Source organism: Candoia aspera, chromosome 2 (genome assembly GCF_035149785.1).
Source record: "Candoia aspera isolate rCanAsp1 chromosome 2, rCanAsp1.hap2, whole genome shotgun sequence".
In the NCBI taxonomy this organism is placed as follows: domain Eukaryota; kingdom Metazoa; phylum Chordata; class Lepidosauria; order Squamata; family Boidae; genus Candoia; species Candoia aspera.
Window position 1 is genome coordinate 24,332,760 of NC_086154.1, and position 22,021 is coordinate 24,354,780.

At 39.1% G+C, this 22,021-nt stretch overlaps 1 protein-coding gene across 4 annotated transcripts in view; it reads right to left on the reverse strand.

Annotated features, from left to right (window-relative positions):
* The window catches only part of CADPS (calcium dependent secretion activator), a 393,346-nt gene that overhangs the window by 307,223 nt on the left and 64,102 nt on the right, over positions 1-22,021 (reverse strand). For all 4 annotated transcript variants that reach the window (XM_063291524.1, XM_063291525.1, XM_063291523.1 and 1 more), the window contains exons 2-3: positions 11,458-11,571; positions 1,571-1,903 (exon numbers count right to left, since the gene is read on the reverse strand). In XM_063291524.1, the coding sequence (XP_063147594.1) occupies positions 1,571-1,903; positions 11,458-11,571 (447 nt within the window). The remainder of the gene's footprint in view (positions 1-1,570; positions 1,904-11,457; positions 11,572-22,021) is intronic.

The following is a 22,021-nucleotide window of genomic DNA, read 5'->3' on the forward strand; positions in this document are numbered from 1 at the left end:
TAACCATCATTCTTCATCATGGTCTCTGTGATTCATACACATGAGGTTATATACCTTTTCAGAGATGCCCTTGAATCCTAACAGAGCTTGTATTGACATTTGGCAGTGTCATAGTGTCACTAGGCATGGTACCTGCTGAACATCTTATTTTCAACCACTACAGTGTTAGCTCATTTATTTTGAGCTGATCATTCTTCTGGTTCATCAGAATTCTTTAACTTTTCCTTCTTGCTTTTTGTTCTTATATTCTTTCAACATTTTCTTTAAAACTTCTTAGAGCTGACATCAAGAAACATTCTCCTTCTATTGCAGGTATCCAGACTTAAACTTTATCTGAGCATACAGTGTGTCTTTTTTACCTTAATGAAGGTCATGCAGCCCTTGTACGCATTGCCAAGCATTTGCTAAACACTTTTATAGTCCCCTTGTCTTCCTCCAAACCCACTCCCATGTCCCCCAAATTGTCTGGTAGCTCCCTTGTCTCTATGACCCACAGAGAAGCCTTCAGGTCTCTGCGATGCCATTATCAACACCATTAAATGTTTAAAGTCATCTAATTGAGACTTGAACTAACCATGTGACAGACAGCTTTTGCAAGCTGTGACAAACCCCTAGCTTTTGTGTAGCACGTGATTTCCTGAAGCATCTGGCCTTTGGTCTTGATCTTGAAGTTCAAAGTCTTTTCTGATGTCAGAAGACCTGGCTACCAGTTTGCCTAAGATTCTACCACTTCACCAGACTTAATTCCAACATTTCCAGACGTGCTGAAGACATTTAAAAGACTCATGGGCTAACCCAACTTCTATGCCATCAATTTCTACCAAGCTGAAAATCTTCATAGAGTAAAGGAAGAAGAAGGCTATATTTTATTCCAACATCCTACTCTATTATAGCAAGGACATCATAATCAAGCATTCTGCACCCATACATAAGAAGGGTAGAAAATTGGACAGATGCAAGTTATATTCTTCAGGAGCAGTCTTCCTTCTTACTGCTAATTATAAAGTATATATGGAACAATACCATAATTCCTATTTCATTTGTTAAAAGACAAGAGGCAAATAGTCCAGGTTTTCAACTGAACAGACAAAATTAGTGTCTTCCTTCTGTCTGTGTCACCATGCCTGGCTCTATGTGACCAGACTGACTCCAAAAGCTAAGACTTTGTATTATTCACCAATAAGACTGACAATGCTCTGGACACCATACAAAAGCTTCTTACAATAAGATACAAATCAGGACTGCAACCACCCTACTTTATCCCATCCTGCTACAGTCTATGGTTTCACTCATCTCTCAACCAAAGTCTGTTAGTCTTTTAAATAAAAAGAGCTTTCCATCCTATACCCAGAGGCTATTATCAGATGTCACCACATCCTTCATATCAAGCAACCTTTCTGTGATCAGCCATGACACAATGAGCAGAAACAGAGGGAGTAACAAGCAGCAAAGCAACAAGCAGCATCTCCATCTTACCATATGATTCAGGCTAACACCATATCAGGAATAGATATTCTATTGTGTTCACAATTTGGCAGTAGATGGTTCCCTGGACAACAAAGAGTCTTACCTGACATGCATTGTACAGAAGCTGATGCTCAAATTTCTTGATTCCCAAGATGTTCTGGAACATCTCATACAGCTGTTCCTTGCTGAGAATCAGCTCTGAAGCGGCACTTGCTGTCATTCTGGCTTGAGCTTTGCGTGGATCTTCTTCACCCCGATATATTGCGTCAAATTTTGCCATCCAGGAACTCAGGACAGTCTCCTTACTGAGGCCATCAATCTCAGGGAGGCTACGGACCCTCTTTTCAATATGTTTCTTGAAGACTTCTCGGGAGTCATTAGCTGAGAACCCACCACTCTGCACCATTCTGGCGACACGGTCACTTTTCAGAAATACCTGCAAGGAAAACAAAAACAGAAACTTGATCCTTTCCAGTTGTGAAAGTATTGGAGACATATCTCATTATAAAACTCCATGTGGTTCCTCATGTGCCATCAACTATGTATGTGACATTCCAGTCCTGCCCTCTCAACCATAGCTATCAGAATTGTAGGAATTGGAATAGTGCAGCATCTGTACTGTGAATTCTAAGTCAGGTGGAGAGTGGGGAAAAATTCTTCTATATGGTATTCTTCCCAGAGCTTCCCAGAGCTGAACTTCTGTATTGTCAGTTAACTATGATCCTTTGTGAAAGTACAGTTCAATAGCAGAGAATATGCTCTATATGCAAGTTAAAACAGGATGGGAGAACAGGATATGAGAAGACTGTCAAATTCTGAACATTTGAAGAAAAAAAATGTTTCTGGAGGTTTCAGAAGCTTTATTATTTTGTTTTTAGACCTTTCTCCCACATTTCTTGCAGAAATTCAATCTATCTTACAATAGAAATGAGCTCTGGTTGCGAATATGCATTTCTATGGATTTGATGCAAATTTATATCATTCTGAATGTGTTTTCAAAGAATGTCGCCTTCTGAGGTAATGAAATCACATGCTGTTTTTCCCCTGCTCTTAGTCAGTCTCAGTTTTATGAGACAATAAAGGCATTTCTAGCTGACCTTGGCTGATTTTGAAAAAGCTATTTAGGATTAGACCCGATTAATGCTTGGAATGAAGAGCATCAGGAAATCCCAAAACCATAAACTAGACTGTGTAATCAAAACATATCCTAGAGGAAGACAGTGGTTAACCACCTCCATACAGTTGCTAGGAAAACTACATGTACCTTTTCTGTAGTCAGAAAGACAAACATCATGCTACCCATTCTATTACATCCATCTATGAGATTGAAAATGGGCATCATTTATCTTCTGTTATGATCTGTCATAAACTAGCCTTCATTTATGGGTCTATGATTTCCAGAAAGACAATCTCTTTTTTAATCTTTCTTTATTATGGTCCAAGACCAGTACAACATAAGTTTTAAAAAAAACCCAAGTATAATTCAAAAATACAATAGCATTACAGATATAACTATTATACAATAGTATTGTAACCAAGGCAGTATCTATTTTGGGCAGCTAACTCAGTGGCATCTGCGGCCAACCACAAGGATGCTAAAAGGCAACATGCATGTGGCAATGCCATAAAATACTGATGTCTGATCAAAGTTGTGGCCTTTGTACAATGACATTGTTACATACTTTTCCTCATTTGCACCCTCATCCCCTCTGCAGGCACCAATGAGCTAATGACTGTTTTGCCTCCTCTATGTCCACTTTTTGTTTTTCACCCTACTTAGACTTACATTGGCTCTCTACTCTTTTCACAGCTTATGCCAACAAGATTGCTTCAGCTCACTGATACAGGAGTCACAATTGTACATTGCTTGAGAAAACCTCCTAGCCCTTTACTTGGTAATGAAATAGTCCAGTAGCCGTGGAAAAGAAGCCAGCCGGACTGGAGTAGTGGCCCCAAGGCAACAGTGTTTAAGTCTTTCCTTCAGCCATTCTTGTCACTCGCCACTGAAGAGTAGGGTGTATGCATGAGAGCTCTTCCATGAATTTAAAATTAATAATCAAATGTATGACCACAGTATTTAGCCATGTAATATATTCCTTCCAAAGCCTATGAACAATCTAATTACAGTGGGATCCTCAGTGTCACCCCATTGTAATCATTTCTGCTATCCCAATTCCACAGTTATTCCCAAACTCTGTTTTTTTTTTCTTGAGCATCTGATTATCCCAAAAGTTTGAATAACTGTATTTTGTTCATTTCAGTAAATGCTGAAATACCTTGTGGCTAGGCAGAAGCAATACAGTACATTGTAAGAATGATGTATTACCTAAACAATTAACCTCGTGGCATTATGAAACAAGTTGGGATTACCCACATACAGCAGAATAAATTTTCCAATCTACTGTGACCAGTGAGGGGCATTGTGGCAACGTTTAATTAAAAAAAATAATGCAGTGAATGACAGGGTGCTATTTCAGAAGCAAACACAGTTCAGATCCTTGTTATTTGGCTGCATCTGGTGTGAGAAAGGCAATCTGTGTTTCCTGCTATCCTCAGGATCTCTTTTTATCACCATTCACAGGCATGCCATGTACAAAGCACAGGTCAGATTAGGGGGATGAAAGCCACTTGACACTATAACAGTTACTTTGAGAAAGGAGGAAATCATGATTTCTTTTTTTCTCCCTAGGAGCCACTTGTCAGCAATGACCTCTTTGCAACAGTGGTGTGAAAAAACAAACCAACTTAAAATATGAAAGAAAAATGTTCACCTGGAAGATAGCATCAGTCATAGAGGGAATAAAACACAACATTGCCCTTTCCTGAAGGGAGCACTTTTCTACCAGGTGAAGTGAAATTATTGGAAACCTTAAAAGCTTTCTATGAATGAGTGAGCACCGGCCAACCTTCCAGTTTGGCAAGGTTTCCGTATTGTTTAGGTACTTAGTGTGCAAGGTGCATATTATTGGAATTAGTTGTGCATATCATACACATAGAATTAGTTGTGTACCACAGACACATAACAGGCATCAGTTTCAGCATCAACCCAGGTTCCCACAGAGCATAATATTCCATCAGTAATTAGTCATCTTTGGCCAGGCCAGAACTTTTATGCAGCAGAGTTTAAATCACTGATATTTAGTAAATCAAAGAGAGGGAGAAAGAAGGAGGGATGGAAGCAGGGGCCATGCAGGCTGTAATATTTAAAGGATTAGTTCATATTTTTTGCAATGATTATAACCCAGCAGGGTTTGGAAATAATCTAGTCCATGTATGTAAGTGGCAGAACTTGGTTGATGTGGACAGCTGGGCCTTAACCTCATAGATTGAATAATCAGAATAAATCATTCAGTATTAAACTGGACTTAAATAAATAAATAAATAAATAAATACATCCTTAAAAAGCCCTTCCTGGTATCCAATGCAGAGGATCCTGTAACTATCTGGAACCATCTTTGGAGCCACTTTTTTTTTTAATTGGGCTCTGCTCACTTCCTTAGGCACTATTTTGTTCTCTCACTTTCTGGATGTATGTCAGAGTTCTAAGGAAAAATCAAAGAGGATTCTGCAAGCCTGAATGGGTACCCTTGCTCTCCCTATACAGGTAGTCCTTGACTTACTATTACAGTTGGGACTGGAATTCCGTTGCTAAGTGAGGCGGTCTTAAGTGAATCATGCCTGATCTTACCTTTTTTCCCATGGCCGTTAAGTGAATCACATGGTTGTTAAGTGAATCTGGCTTCCCCCATTGACTTAGCTTGTCAGAAGGTTGCAAATGGCAATCACATGACCCCAGGATGTTGCAACTGTCGTAAATACATGCTGGTTGCCCAGAGCTGCAATGTTCATAAATGTGAGGACCGGTCATAAGTCACTTTTTTCAGTGCTGTCATAACTTTGAACAGTTGCTAAATGAATGGTCGTAAGTCAAGGACTACCTGTACATTTTCAGAGAATGCAGAAATTTCCAGTACCCTGTCCTTCAAAATGGGTAGACCGCTCCTGGGATTTTTCACCCCACAGGGAAATGGGGAATACTGAACACTACTCAAAGCCACTTACACTATATGAGAAGGCAGAGAAAAGGCCAGATTTGGTTTGACTCTCCTATTCTGTTTTCCCCAGTGATTCTGAGCTTTTTTACAACAGCGATGTATTCCTATTTAGATTAGTGAATTTGTAATAAAACAAATACCTAATGGGATAAAGAGAATGGGATGAAATGAAGCTGGTATCAGCAATGTTATTATTTCACTCTAAAAAAAGAGGGTGGGGCGGGGGGTAAAGGATCATGATACACACTGGAAACAAGGGGGAATCTGGAAAAATAAGGGACAGAAATAACAGGATAGATACATTTATCCATTTAGCAGAAAAAGTAAGGACTCCTAGCAGGTTAGAGGCTCTAGAGTATTAATTTATCTAGCTATTGAGGAAGGCATGGATATAGTATGCTGGAAAACATCTGGATAGGCAATGTATAGAGACATTGCTTCACATGGAGTTGCTCTAGAAGACCACTCAGAAACTTTTGAAGACTACCCAGAAACTTCAAATCATGCAAAATGCAGTTCCCAAGTGTTTATTGGACAATCACAGTACTGTCATGTAATATCACTATTACAGGAACTACATTGTCTGCACAAACTGTTTCTTTCAAAAATATAATTCAAGGTGCTGGTTATTACCTCTAAGGCCCTATAAGATTTGGGGCCTGGGTATATTAAAGGCTGCCTATTCCAGATAAATTCTGTCCACCTAACCCAGTTGAAGAGAGAGCATTTGCTGAAAGTCACTTCCTATCAGGATGTATGAAAGGGAGGGGCACAGAGTTGGGCATTCTTGGTGTCTCTGCCCATCCTTTGGAACAGCTTAACTCTGAGACCAGAATGCCTCCCACTCTTACATTCTTCCAAAGAATAATTAAAACCTTTCCTTCTGGAAGGCCTTTTGGGATTAAGCAGCTAGGGGAAGATCCCATAATAATAATAATAATAATAATAATTATTATTATTATTATTAGTAGTAGTAGTAGTATACAGATCTTTAAGTTATTTTGTATAATCCTTGTACTGTGTTTTACTTTGGTACAGTACCTAGAACCTAAGTCTACAAATTTTAAAAATATGTACATGCTATCCCTTAATAAATAAGCAACTCAAAGATGTCCTAAGAATGTGACAGATTTTTGCACTCTGAGAGTCTCAAATCTGGGAAAATTTATCCTGTTCTTCATCGGGCCTTCCGCTGGTAGAAGAGATACTTCCATTTACAGAGAAATAACAAATTTCAAGATGACAGAAAGAAGAAAGAAACAAGAGGATTCACACTGTCACTGCCCAAGCATGTGGGGAGGAAGGTTTCATCTTATCCTTCCATCGTCTGGACAACGGAATCACCCTGCATGATTTCTAACCACCAAAATCCAAGTTTTTGAAAGAACAAGATTGGGAGAGGTTTGCTCCAGGTACTTCTGCTCACATAGGTTGTCCTTCTTGCACAAAGAAGTACTTGTATCCTGGGAAACAGCAGCATTCAACAGTACAACTTTTGCAGCAGACAAGAAATAAGCTATGTTGAGCATGTCAGCTGATCCTGATTCAACTTGGCAAACAGTTGCATAGATGATACGCAGGCAATTGCGAGCACAAACTCTTAGCATACAACAAAATCCCATGTGGTTCTCACAGTTTTTCAGGTGAGAGAGATCTGTCTAACTAATGAGAAGATGAAATTCCAACTCTGGAGACTTGATCGTATTAATTGTTTAGCTACTAAACTGAACTGTGTGCTGTTAGGCCCCCAGATTTAAATGATAGATTGATGTCCAGGAGAAAGCAGAGTGGACAATAATGGACTAGATCAAGAGTTGACAACCTGTGGCCCTCTGGCCATATATGGCCTCTGCATTTTGTTTTTGTGCTCCTCAGAATATCTGAGAAACAATATTTCCTGCCTTTTTGAGGAATTTTTTAAAATAGGCACTTCACAGTTAATGTAACTCTAAACACATTATCTCCTATATCAATGATATGGTTCCATCCACTTTGCCACCTTTCAGGTATGTAAAGGGCAGCCTTTCGTTACTAAAGAGTTGATTAGTGCTAGATTATATAGATTAATTTCTAACTCAGCATGTCTTCATGTGTCAACAAAAGGCATCGCTAAAGCAGATATATAACTTCTGTAAACTTGGGTTTGCCATCTAAAAAGAATTCAACTTCCTGCACATCCCTGACATATATCGTTTCACATAGAAGGTGTAAACATTAATGCATATATGTGTTGAAAACTTTAAAGTGATTTGAACCCATTCCATATAAGATGATGTCAAATGAGACATTTGACAACTTGTAAACAGTGTGGGATGCTATGATGATCAGTGGCACAAATTAATTAGCATGCAGAAGACTCCTTTACAGTCTAATTAAATGCCAAAATATTTATTCTTTTAACGAAGATATATAATTGGAAAATAGCATCTCCTAATTGAAATATCTGACCTCTGAAATGAGAAAATGACACAAAATAATTTAATGACTGAATATTGGAGGATGCATACTTCCCCAGTTCCACATTAGTCTTTTTATTGCCTTCCAATAGTTTGTTAGTTGGTAAAACAAGCTTCTGAGCCAATATAAACTGGCTGAGAGGCATCCTTAGATACTATTTCTCTATATCTTCAAAATCCTTCTCTGGACTTGTTCCATTGAAAGTATTCCAGAATAAGTGGCATCTGAACATGTTCCTTTTATCAGCGAGTAATCTCATGAAAGCATAAGAACATTGGAAGAGCTCTTGTGAGCCTTCCAGTCAACCATTTTGTCCCCTACATTTGCTTGCTAGAGGCCTCTTGGATATTTTTATGAATCAACTACAAGACTTCTTGCTTCCTGTTCTTCCCGCCCAACCATTGCATATGGACATGGAGCTGCTATACAGTTATCAAAGACAAGACCCATTAAAACTTGACTCATCCCTTTTAGAGTCATCTAAGTTTCACTGGAGACCAAGGTTTTGTGCTTTGAGAACTCCCTGTTTTTGTAATGCACTAACGATATGAGTACTTAAGCATATAGTGTGGAAGACAGACTGCCTGAGCAGATTATAACCACCTCTATTCCTTCCTCCTCTCCCTTCTTGGCTCTCCCTCATTGTCAGGATGGTCCAGCTGCCAATCAAACAGCACTGGCCAATCAAACAGCAGCACTGGGCAGGAGGCAAGAAGGAAGGAAGACAAGATGGCTACCTGGAAGCTCTGCAGCCACTGGCCTCATGACAAATAGGATAATAAACGGAGCCAAAGCCTAAAGAGGCAAACTAAAGAGGCAAACTAAAAGACAGACAGTCCTGATGAGAAACGGGCAATGGTAAAGGAGTCAGCAGCTGAGAACACTGGGGAGAGAGAGGCATTTATTTCCTTCCCTCAGACCTGGCACGAGGGAAAAGTTCTTCAAAGCCGTTTCCCTCAGATGGAGCCAAGATTCGGAAGAAGAGAAGAACCAGGAGTAACCAAGAAGAAAAAATAAAGAAAAAGTAAAGACTTTGACAGAAGAGAAATAGGAAACAGAGACTGAAAAAGATAAAAGAGAGAGTGAACTCCATAGAAAAAGGAGCACAGCTGGATAGAAAGTGATAAGAGAGATATACAGAGCTTAAGACAACAGAAATACAGAAGTTAGCAATAAACAAATATATTAGAGATATAGAAAAGAAAGATATGAGAATATAGTGAAATTGGACTTTAAAGAATATAGTGTAGATAAAGAGCTTATAGAAAATAAATTAGAAAATAGTTTATTTATTTATTTATTCCATTTGTATAGTCACCCATCTCAACAAGTGACTCTTAATAAGATTATTAAGGTTAATCTCTGAACTAGTTGAAGGTATTCATAATTTACAATTCCTTTGGTAATTTTTTTTATTTGTAAGCTTTCCTTTTGTAAAATAAAAGTCTCCTACCAGCCACTGAAGGGAGATATAAAAAACCCAACCCACTGTCCAAGTTTCCAGTGCTTTGTGTCTATTGAGTCTGAGTCAGTTTGGTTATTGGTGGGGGGGGAGGGAGGAAGGAAGGGAGGAAGGAAACCTGCAACTTACAGAAATGTTTTTTTTTTCCTGTACCAGGTCATATTACTTCACTAGCTGCAGGAAACAGTCTTTCATTGCACCTGCTACTTGATTTTTTTACTTGAGATCTTTGCTGTGCAAAGCAGGAGTTCTACTGATGCTTGGATGATCTGCCCAGTTATTGACCAAGAATATGGTCTGCTTTATAATATGGTGTGACAGTACTGACCACAAGCCCTTCCAGCTTTGAGAGCCTATCCAGCTCATTCTATGCATTCATTCTGGAGCTCAATAAAATTCCCCCACCACCTGACAAGGTTCTAGGAGAGCCAATATCATGCAACTCTGATGCCAGACGTTTTTTGTTTCAGAAACGAAGAAAAGAAAAAGATTTAATTCTTAGAATTATGCTACATTGTGTTATGTATTTAGCATCTTTTAGGTAGGTCTGGCACTTTTTTGAAGAATGATGAAAGAGGAGGAGGAGGTGGCAGCAAAGGAAATATCTGGAAAATCAGATGAAATGGACAGGGATTGTACTTACTTTTTTAAAAATATAAGGTGTCCAAGGGATACATTCCCATTTTTTTTTGAAAAAAATAAATTCCAGAGAAGGGAAATAGCTTTTGAAAAAAACAACTTGGCACTCTTATAAAAATGTCAGCCTTTTTAAATGCTAATGAAAAAACTGGAAGAGATCCCTTGGCCATCTCATAAATGTTTTAAAAATCAAATGCAATTCTCAAGCCACTCCATGATTATTTTGAGAGAGAAGTATGAACGGTAGCCAGATTTAGCTTGTAACTAGCATTTAGCCCACCATGAATTTCTCAGTAGGAAGATCTCCAAAACCTCCCATAGAGACATTCACAGTGATTTTCTTTTCTTTTCTTTCTTTTTACATTCCTAAGGAAGAATCCTGTTCTTTAAAAGGCTGAGTTTCAGGCCTTGTCAAACATTGGGCTCAATCCATTCTCAGTTAACTGTGCTTGTAGTGGAACAAAGAGTAAAATGTGGATGCAGACTTTCTTATAGATAGTTAAATTAATTAAACCTTTTGAAAACCTTAGAGCAGTGTTTCTCAGCCTTGGCAACTTTCAGATGTGTGGAATTCAACTCCCAGAATTCCCTAGCCAGCCTTGCTGGCTGGGGAATTCTGGGAGTTGAAGTCTACACATCTGAAAGTTGCCAAGGTTGAGAAACACTGCCTTAGAGGAATTGGTGCCTCTTTTCCTGACACAGCAAGCTTCCTTGAGAAGGGAATTACATAAATAAAGCAACATAACTGAAAATTCTCTTTTTTCTGGTTGCCACCCCTTTGCTTTAGGAAAGCTGAACCCCATCCATGAAGATGGTTATGCTAATTTGCTTGAAGGTATGAGGAGTGGAGAGAGGTGCTGTGGCTTCTAGACCCATACCTGGTCCTGTGGCAACATGGAAAAGGCACTGCGCCACATGCTGCCATGTGAATTATGGCATTTTCCATCATGTATGTTTATATAATTTTGGGCATACTATGCATGGAACACCATTATCTGCAATCTATAACCATTCTGAGTATAGCATGTCAGGAGCAGTAGTAAATCAGAACTTATTGGTCAACTCCAGGCTTTACATGCAGGTTCACTTCCAAGCATCTCCAAATAGGGGTTAAACGGCTCTGGGCAGCCCATGCTGGCACACATTAAAAGATACTGTATTAATCCAAATGAATCAACAGTCAGATCATGTTTAGATCAGCTTTCTATGTTCAACTTCTAGTGAAGATCCCAGGCAAATGGATGATGGTGTACTCTTAGACCCCAGAATTAAGTTGCCCTAAAAGAATTGAAGGATGCACTCTTTACCTCAGAGCTAGGTCAATGCTAACAAATGCTAATGGGCTGCTCTGCAAATTTCTAAGGCTCATTTTCTTACCTCATAATAACTCTGGACAGCATTCATGAAGGCTTCATCAGCAACGATCTGGGTTTCTCCATTGAGAAAGGCTTGAAAGCGATCCTTGACAGTCTGCAGTTGCTGTTTACTTATCTGGGGGGAGGGGGAATTAAAAAAAAAGAGAAAACACATTTAGAACTACATAAGTGAAATATTAATATTGGCCATAGACTTGGTTATTTAAATTCATGGTTGTCAAAGCAATTTTAACCAAACAAAGATAGAGTCAGTTTTTGTGCACAACTGTTTACAAATTAATTATATTGCATACATTTACATCCCACCTTGGGCATATTTGATCTGACCTCACTTGATCTCCACTCCAACAACTCTGTGTGGTGGATCTGGCTGAGAGAGAGTGACTGGCCAAAATCACCCAGTGGTTGAGTGGGGACTTGGTCTGTGCTCTCCTGAGTTCAGGCCCAATAAGTTAGCCACTATAATACACTGTTTCTCAATTCCCATATTTCAAGTTAATTTCCATCTCTCAGAAATAAAAGAAGGTTTAATTAAAGAAATAAAATTTAATATTGTGCTGAATGCTGTAATGTTAATCCAGAGACATATGAACATACACACTTCCACCGAGCATCATCGCGTAAGAATATTTTAGTACTAAAGCCCTATTACTAGATGCATTGGTATTCAGTTAGGGAAATGTTTTCTGCAAACAGGAATTCTACCTATTCAAATTATTTAATCATGTGCATAAAACCTTCATTTTGGACGAGAACAGACTCAGATATAATGGCAAATATGTCCAGGGGGATTTGGGAGGTTTAGTGAGTGCACTAATGCATCCCAAATTATCTGAATTCAGAGTAACATCTAAGTATTGCCATTCTTTCTGTTCCATATGAGCTTGAAAATATACTCACTATATTCAGCTTTCCTTTTACAGTGAATTACAGTGATTGACATTATTTTATGCTGAAATGGGAGTGTTATACTTAATGGCCTTTTATACCAGTAGATCTTTCTATTTTCTATTGATTCCACTCATAAATCTATGCAATGGTCACAGGCTACGCAATTGGAGACACACAAACCTCCAGCCAGGTTTTCTGATCTGGTTTCTGAAGAATCCAAAATTTATTTTTGTCACTTGGGTACAGGATTTATTGTTTCTTTCTTCTTCATATTCCTAGGCCACAGACTGATATTTTCATTTCTCTGTCCTTTGTCCCATCTCTGTATCAGTTCCAGTCCTGCCCTTTTATCATACATGCACATTTTTGTCTCATATTTTAGCTGCTTTCACTGTTTTTTTTTACTTCTCTTTGTTGCATTTAACCTGTGACTTATCCCACCTGACATATTCTATTTTAAGATGTCCCTGCTCTGACTATTTTGAGGACTGATCCTATGCAATTGTACAAGTATTTCTGTTATTCCTACAAAATAGTTTTAGATGTTACAGTGTTCAGGGATGATATTAGTCTAAATAATATAAAACACAGGTTCACATCTTTTGGGTTTTTTTTCAACCAGAAGAGTTGTCCCGAGATGGATTGTCCATATGTTTTTAACTATCAGTAACAGAAAACAAATGTTATCCTCATCAAGAACAAGATCTTAACATTTGATATATTGTTAATCAATATAGTCTTAATGAAGTTGATTTGCATTGTTTATCTTTGTCTATGTGCCTTATTAGATATTTTATTTTTATTTATTTATTTTATTTATTTTCTATCCTGGCTTTGTATACTAAGAGCCAGCAGACATATATATTACTCATTCCTACACCTTAAAGACCATCTGTGGCCGAAGACTGTAGCTGATGGGCATTTAGAAAAAAAATCTTAAATTAATTTCCTAAAGGATGCTTTAAAGACATGACTTCAGTTAAAAACATTAACCACTTGGACACCCAGACCCGCAACTAGGGTCTGTGTCACCCCGGGCAAACATGGATTCTGCGCCCATTTTGGCACCCCCCCAGCACTCATTTTGGCACCTCCCCAGCGTGGCGCCCGGGGCACATGCTCTGCTTGCTCCCCCCCCCCCACCCAGTTGCAGCCCTGTGGACACCACCAGTAACAGATGCTCTTCAAGAGAGTGAAATGATATTTTCTAGAGATAGTCACTTGATCAACTATTTTTGTAATAATTTGTTTTATTATTGATTTGATTCTATTCAATTTGATGCTGCCTGACTCCAAACAACTCTGGGCATCTCACAGTACACCAGACAATATAAAAACAATATATAAGAAGCAACAAACTGCAAAACCAAACTAGAACAGTTTGGTCTAGTGGTTAAGGCAATGGGCTAGAAACCAAGAGACTGGGAGTTCTAGTCCCACCTTCGGCATGAAAGCCGGCTGGGTGACCTTGGGCCAGTCCCTCCCTCTCAGCCCAACTCACCTCACAGGGTTGCTGTTGTGGGGAAAAGAGGAGGAGGAAGGAGTAATAGGTATGTCCACTGCCTTGAGTTATTTGTAAAAATAATAAAGGCGGGATAGAAAATAAATAAATAAATATAAATAAATAAATAAATAGAACTGAAGGGAAAGAACAAGACGGCGAACCCAGCAGCCACTCCAAACCATCCTACCATCTCCCATCCAGTGGAGGGGGCTCCACCCAGCCCAGCACAAGGCTTGGGAGAACAGCCAGGTCTTTATGGCCTGCTGGAACACCAACAGGGTGTCATGACATCCTTTGGTAGCTACTCGATGAAATATGAGTTATATGAATTAGTCTGGAAAGCATCCTTAATTGTTTGCTCAAGTTAACTCTTCATCTAATGAAAAGTGGCTCGATAGGGGAAAATGCTGCGTCTCATCAGAGCACAGTACAGGCTAGATTACAAACCAAGAAGTTTTAGACCAATAGAAATAAAACCTGGCAGCTTGGGAAACCCCAGGTAATTAAATCAATAATTCTCAGTCACTGCAAGATAAACTCTGATAATTTGAATGCCCTTTCCATAGATCAAAGTCCAGTTTCATCAGCTGATATGCACCCTTGTAACAAGAACAAATGCCAAATAACACAATCCAGTTTTTCTTCTCCTTGTCCCTTCTCCACATGGTAAAAAACAAGGTACATTGACTCCTGCCATGTTAGTCATGCAGCAATGCACTAGGTCACAACCAGCAAGGCCTTGTCTTTTCACAGAGAACTCAGCAGCTGAGATCCATGCATGAAATACAGGATCTTGGCCACAGCAGCATGAAGCTTAAGAAGCGGTCTGGGCCAGGGCCCATTTAAGAATCTGTAAGGGGCAAAATGTTTTATTTGAGCCTTCACACACACACACACACACAGACACTTTGTCTCTACTTTTATATTGGTATTAGTCATTTTTTTCCACCAAAGTCAATGGCAGGAGGATGAATGCTTCTTGTATAGATGGCAGTCAAAGAAATATGGCATTCATCAACCTGATAGAGAGGAGGAGAGCCAGTTTTTCCTTGCTCTTCCTTCCCTTGCATCCCTTTCCCTCAGCAGTTGCTGTTTTGGCCAAATCTTTACACCAGAATGAGAAGAAGGGAGGCAAGATTAGGAGGAAGGAGGAGTCATTTGAGTGAGCGAGCAACCTCTTTCACCCTTGATCAGCATTCATTCTTTTCTTTGTCTCCACTGTCTTCAGGGTTTTTCCTTCTTGCCTCTATATAGGAAGAACAGTTTTACTCAATATGTTTTTTAGCTGTTGTGAAATTTATGACCACGTATTTTGCTAAATTGTAGTATATTGGAAACCATGATGTGTTGAATAAGCCAAAGTGGTTGAATTCACAAATAATGCTAAGCCATCAATCATGTTTGAGAAACCACACTAAGTTAAAATGAATGAAATCACATTACATCCTAGCATGATGTGGAGACACATCCAACAGTAGCAAATACTCTGCTGTGCAGGGGTGTCCACAAGAAGGTCAAAAAAGTCAAGATGCTGACACAACCATGCAATCAAAGCCTTGGCCCTTTTTTATGGACATCCCAAAACATGTCAAAAGGGTGGGGCTTCGATCTCATGGCTGTGGCCTCCATCATGACTTTTTTGAACTCCTGCCTGGCGATACCCCTAATGTTGTATGATAAGCTGACTTTGCATGTTAGTAACATTTTAATTTTTATTATTTTATTTAAGACATCTCTTTGTGGTTTATATTGCAGAGTGATGATTTCAAAATAATGACAACCAATTCAGCTCTGATGAATTTTCCTTTGTGGATCCAATTTTATAGCAGGCTGCTTTTAAAATGAGTGATGTTGGCTGACATTTCTGGAGACTTTCACTCATGCATTCTGGATGCAGCAAGTAAAGTAAGACCTGGAATTTTTCTGACTGCATTTTCATCCCTCTAAAGATATATACCATTTTAGCAATGTGGGAGTTAAACAACAGCATCAAATGAAAATTCCTCTTTTACCCCTTAATGTAATTATTTTCCAGACTGCAAAACAGCAGTGGTTTATTGATCTTCCCCATTTCCATGCTTCAACAGCTACCAATGTTGTTAAGAAAGAAAGTCAATTCCTAAGAGGAAATTAAATTGCTCTTATATTCCATTTAGCTTTCACAGTGCTACCATAACAGCTGACTGGCAACAGCTTCCTGTTTGCCATAAGCCCACATAAACAAGAGTGCATGTTTGCATTCAGTCATATGGGTAAAGAAGGAAGCAAAGCAAAGACATTATTTTTTACTGATATTTATCCACGTGTGGGGGACGGGAGCTGTTGCATAAGACGCATCTTTGGAATACTCAATTGTAGCTAACTGAAAGCGACCTGACTAAGTAAAAGTGACCTGACTGTTTCTTGAAAAACGTCAAGGTTTACACCACGGTCTACCTGTGTCCTGGCTGAAATCTGCCGATCTGTTTCTGTGGGCAATGCCACTGAAGTGGAGAATGTAGAATGCGACCTTTCTGCATGGTTTTGATGCACTTAATGAACCTAAATCTAATCAGCAAGATGGGAACCATTTTTCTATGGTACTATTGAAGATTAAATAAGCATCAGATGATAAAAGGAGTCATGTGGAATGTATCAGTGGCCACATGTTGAGCGGGGCAAGGTTGAAAATGGATGTGGACAGTCTTTTCTGTTTAAGCATAACTTAAATTTTAACTTGCAGTGTTTGAGGAGGGGTTGGGGCTGCAAAAATATATTGACTTTTATTGCATATCCATAATGTAGCAGCTAGGGTAATATTATAGCTAATGACCTCAATTCAAGGATCTATTTTTCTAAATTTGCATTACTTACAGATTTAGGAGTTTCACTATATGTCAGCAGAGTGAAGGAACATCATAATTCCTGCCAAGGGCATTCAGCTAAGATTTTCTAGGAACTATAGTAACACATTTCTCAAGTTGTTGCCTCCCATAAGGTGTTTAAAACCTGCATCAATGCAAGTTAAAATTTAGAAAGTTAAAAGCTGCAACAAGTTAAAAGCTGCAACAAGTTAAAAGCTGCAACAACTTGGATTAAATCAGTGCAGAACATCAATGTCCTCTCCATTTATTTTTGACAGAAGGGAGGGTCAAATGTAAGATACTTGCCTGATAAAATAGCCAACTGAAAAGACTCCCTAGAGCAGCTTCTCTCAGCCTTTTGACCCTGGAGGAACCCTTGAAATATTTTCCAGGCCTCGGGGAACCCCTGCACATTCAGTCTCAAATATAGGCTAGAAGTTACAAAATTATTATATTTGTTTCATGGGTAGGCCTGAATATATGCATGAACCGTGTTCTTAAACTAAAACTAAAGAATGAAACTTACCTGTCTGATGTGAAGTTGCTCAAATTTGAAATATTTTTTTAAATAAATCTTGATCTCCCAGGGAACCCCTAGTGACCTCTCGCGGAACCCTAGGGTCCCACAGAACCCTGGCTGAGAAACCCTGCCCTAAAGTAAAAGCAGCATTTCAAGACAGCATTTGGACATGGCAGTTTTGTATGTCACTTATTTCCAGAATCAGATTAAATAACCACCTAATGTTCATGTTTGGAACTATAAATTTGGTTGCACGTGGAAAGAAGAAAATGCCAGCTGGGAATATGTGATGTAAAAATGCAAGACCCAAGATATGGAGGGCAGAGGACAAGAGCTGTGAACGCCTTTTGAAGTTCCTTTTTTTCTCATTTTTAAATGTGTTATGCCCTCTTCAATAACTTTATAACATCCTTTAATATATGCAGTCTTGGGAACCGACAGAACTTAAATGAGACAACTTTATAAAGAATAAATGAAAGTCTGTGTTCTTTTGGAACAGTCGCTGCCCCACTACATATATAGTCTGTTCACTGATTTTAAAGCATGGCAATACGAAGCTGTAACTGTGATGGTTTCATTTAAATACTGGGGAAGAGAGAGAGATACTCATATCTAATTATATATGTATGTGTGTTAATGAAGACAGCATCCGGTTGTGGTTGTTTTTTCAGTGGGCTTGTTGATGGAGAACTTTAAGGTGATTTGGGGGAGTGAGAATAAAAGAACTGGTGGTTGTTTTTGTTGTATATGGAGTGCTCTCAGATTTGGTTGTGTGGAGCTGAGGCTGGCTCCTATCGGCTTGGATGGAACCATACCAGGAACTCAGGAGCTGGCATTGAGATGGACAGTGGTCAAGGAGGAAGGAGAAATTTTTTTAATGAGTATTACTGAGGATGGTTCACTGGGACAGAAGTTTGGAGTTGCCCTGTTTCCAGTTTGTGGTGCTCCAATTTGATCTGTTTGGAGGGACAGCACTGTTGTCAGTCTTGAAAGAGGCTTCAAAAGCTCTCTGGGATTTAGCCATCTTTGACAATTGTCTGTCTTTAATCTCCCCCTTTTAGGGAATTTTTTGAGGCTGTAGTCATGAGGCAGAGCATCCTAAAAGAAGCTGATTATTTGGACCTGTTTTGGTCATGGTTCAAGATGGGATGGAAAGGTTCTTGCTGATGATTTAATGACCTGGATGGGGATACCTCTTCTGAGGTTTTTAGACTTCTTGGAGGGCTTTGATACCACTGATATCCTTTGGGACCACTTGGGAGGGTTGGGGATTTTACAGTGATTCTACTCTTTTCTTAGTTGATAGTCCCAGTTTCTGGCTGTTGGAGCAGAGATTGATCAGGCTGTCACTTTCTCGTGGAGTGCTGCAGGGTTTGGTTTTCTTTCCCCTGCTTTTTAATATATACATGAAATCATGAGGGGAGGTCATCCACTGGATTGGGGTGTGGTAGAATCAATCTATTGATGATACCCAGTTTTATACTGCTACCAGAAGCAGGGCAGGAATTGCCATCAATGTCTTGTCCCAGTATCAGGAAGCTGTTAGAGTCTGTATGAAAAGAAACAGGCTAAAGTTGAATCTCAGTAAGATGGAGCAGCTGTTTACAGAGGTGCTCTCTCTTGAGGGGGTGGTACTGCTCCTGAAAGAGTAGGTCTATGACTTGGGAGTCACCTAAATTCATCACTGCTGTATTGCTTCATGAGCAGTTGGAGGTTGTGGCCAAAGGTCTTATGCCTAGTTTCAATTTCTGTTCCAGATATAGCCATACCTGGATTAGAATGACCTCATGACAGTAACTCATGACAGTATCTCATCACCAAGCAGCTGGACTACTATGCTCTACAAAGGGCAACCTTTGAAGACCATAGGAAGTTGAAATAAGTCCAGAATACAGCAGCCCATTTATTAGCTGGCAGTCACCACTATGAACTTACTACATTCATGCTGAAAGCCTTACACTGGCTTCCAATTACTTTTCAATTGGTTTCCAATTACTTTCTAGGAGCTAGTCATTATGTATAAAGACCTTGATGACTTGGCTCTGAAGTATCTTTAGGACCACCTGCTCCTCCTGGAACTAAACTGCCCAGCTTGTTTCTCCCAGTAGAAATTGCAGAAGGTCCATACTATGGAGACTAGTCTACCACTTGAACTGAGGTTAGTTCCTACATTTTTGGCCTTCCAGAAATTATTGAAAAAAGATCTGTTTTCTGGACTGGAAGTCTGTTCCCCAAAATGGATAGTAAAATAAAATGAACCTATGCTGGTCTGTTAGTTCCTACTGGATTCTGGGGATATATGTCAAAGCTGCTTGCCATCTGTTTTTTGTTTTTTACTGTGTGTGTGTATTCTAAAAGCCACAATTGGCTGCTTCTTCTCAGTACATGTACAATGTGAGTACATGCAACAGGAAGCAGGAGAAAGGGGGAGAACAGACTGAAAGCTGACATTTGATACTCATGGAGAAGGCATCCTAATCTGTAGGAAAAAGTAGTATTTTTTTACATCTCTCATTTAAAATCTTCCAGTATGACTTCTACTGCAGAATGGTGCTTATAGCAGAAAGCAAGCCAAGCTGTGTTCAACATGAGTGCAAGTTAGTGTGATTTTCTTCTCTGAATTCCTGAACCAATCCTGGGTTATAGGAATGGACAATTAATGGGATTGAATGTATCTGGGAATACTGCAATCGGACACTTGCAGAATGCTTCCTTTGGAACTTGGGACATTTTCCAGGGGTAGACTGGAAAAGTTGTATTTATAATCTTATGAATATTTCATATACATAAAGCATTTGCATATTTAAATATAAATATAACCCTTTTGAAGATTAGGGCCTCTTATAACAGTTAACCAAGCCTCTATCTTAAATTAGAAAAGTAGCAACACTAAAATGCTGGCAGTGCCTCTAGGACCAGTATCAGTGGTAAGGAAAAGAGGATCTTCTCAGTTCTTGGCTAGCAATTTTGTTACTGCTTCCCAATTTTAATTTAGTTTGTAAAGTCTCAAGAAGATTGCGAAGAAATGTTTGGCAACTCATTTGAATCTTCCAAGTCCCCCATAGCCCTTCCAGACAAATTGCACTTCTGAGATGGGAAAGATCACCATTTTTTCTTTGGAATTTCTGTTCTTGCAACTGGAACCAAATTTCAAGGGAAAACCTATCTTTGTATGTCTCAGAGTCAGGTCTGACTATAAACTGTGGCAGAGTGCTGGAAAGCGTTTGGCCGAAGAGATCAGAAAAATCACACACCAGGCATTTCTAATACAGAAAGCTTCTTACTTAAACATATTTACAGGCTTGTGCATTCACACCCGCTCAGAGAAGACTGGGAGGAAGGCAGATAGAAAGAGAAAATGAAACTAGCAAGCCCAGGCAAGCTGCCCTCCAGGCAAATCAGGAGCTTTACCTTATATGGTCATGCCTTTTCATACCCAAAACTAACGATACTTAAGTTTGACCTGTTCACCCTGCCAGAGTGATTTGTTACCATAGTAACCTTAATGGCTTGGTCCTTGCAAAAATAAAGAAATACCAACACTCCCCTTTGTTTTGCTAAGGAGTAAGACACAAACCAATTTTCTTTGTCAAATCTGTATGTCTTGGTGCAGCAAGACTCTTGGTTAACATGTCAGCCATCATATTTTTTTGATTCACAATATTTTAACATTATTTCCCCTTTGGCTATCATGTCTTTGATATAATGGTATCTGATATCTATATGTTTTGTCCTATTCTTACAAGCTTCAGATTTTGCCATTGCAATGCAAGCTTGATTATCCTCATAAACAGTTATAGGCTGGTTCACTTCCATGCCTATGTCTTTTAACAAATGTTTAAACCATACAACCTCATTACAGGTTTGTGCTAGAAAATAAAACGCTGCTCCTGCAGTGGAAAAAGCAACAAGTGTTTGCTTTCTAGAATGCCAGCCTAAGCTTGACCCAGCAAATTGAATTAAAATCCCAGAAGTAGATTTCCTGTCACTGACATCAGCTCCCCAGTCAGAATCGGCAAAAGTCTGCAATTTCTCTGTTCCAGAGGCATTTAACTTCAGGCAATAATTCTTTGTTCCTTATAAATACCTCATCAACCTCTTCAATGCTGCTTTTCCAGTAGATGTCAGCTTCTCTACCTGTCTACTTAAAATGGCCACAGAATTTGAGATATCTGGGCAAGAGTGATTTGCAATGTACAGTAAACTTCCAATTGCAGATCTATATTTCTCTGCCTCAGTTAATTGAGTTTCTCTTATTTCTTTCTGAAAATCTGGTATCATAAGAGTAGAGACTGGTTTACAGTCTTGCATATTAAAATCCTCTAGAAGCTTTTGAATTTTACTACGTTGGCTTAACAGAAAGTTACCATCCTTCTCCCTGTGTATTTCCAAGCCTAGGTAATTTGTTACTGTTCCAAGGCTTTTTAATGTGAAATGGCTTTTCATGCAGGCTTTAAAATCAAGCCTTTGTTTTTCTGTTGATGTGAACAGCAGCAAATCAACATAAATGCACAGATACAAACAGCCTTGCTTGTCTTTCTTCACATAAACACATGGATCTGCTTTTCCTTTTTCAAAACCAAAATTCTGCAGTTTTTCATCTAATTTTTGGTTCCAGGATCTAGCAGCCTGTTTTAACCCATAGATTGACTTCTGCAGTTCACAGACCAGATTCTCCTCTTTTTCATAGCCAGGTTGCTGCATGTATAATTTGTGGTCTAAATCACCATAGAGAAATGCAGTTTGAATGTCATAGTGGTGAAGTGACATTCCTTTGAGTGCAGCAATTTTTAGCAGTAATCTAATT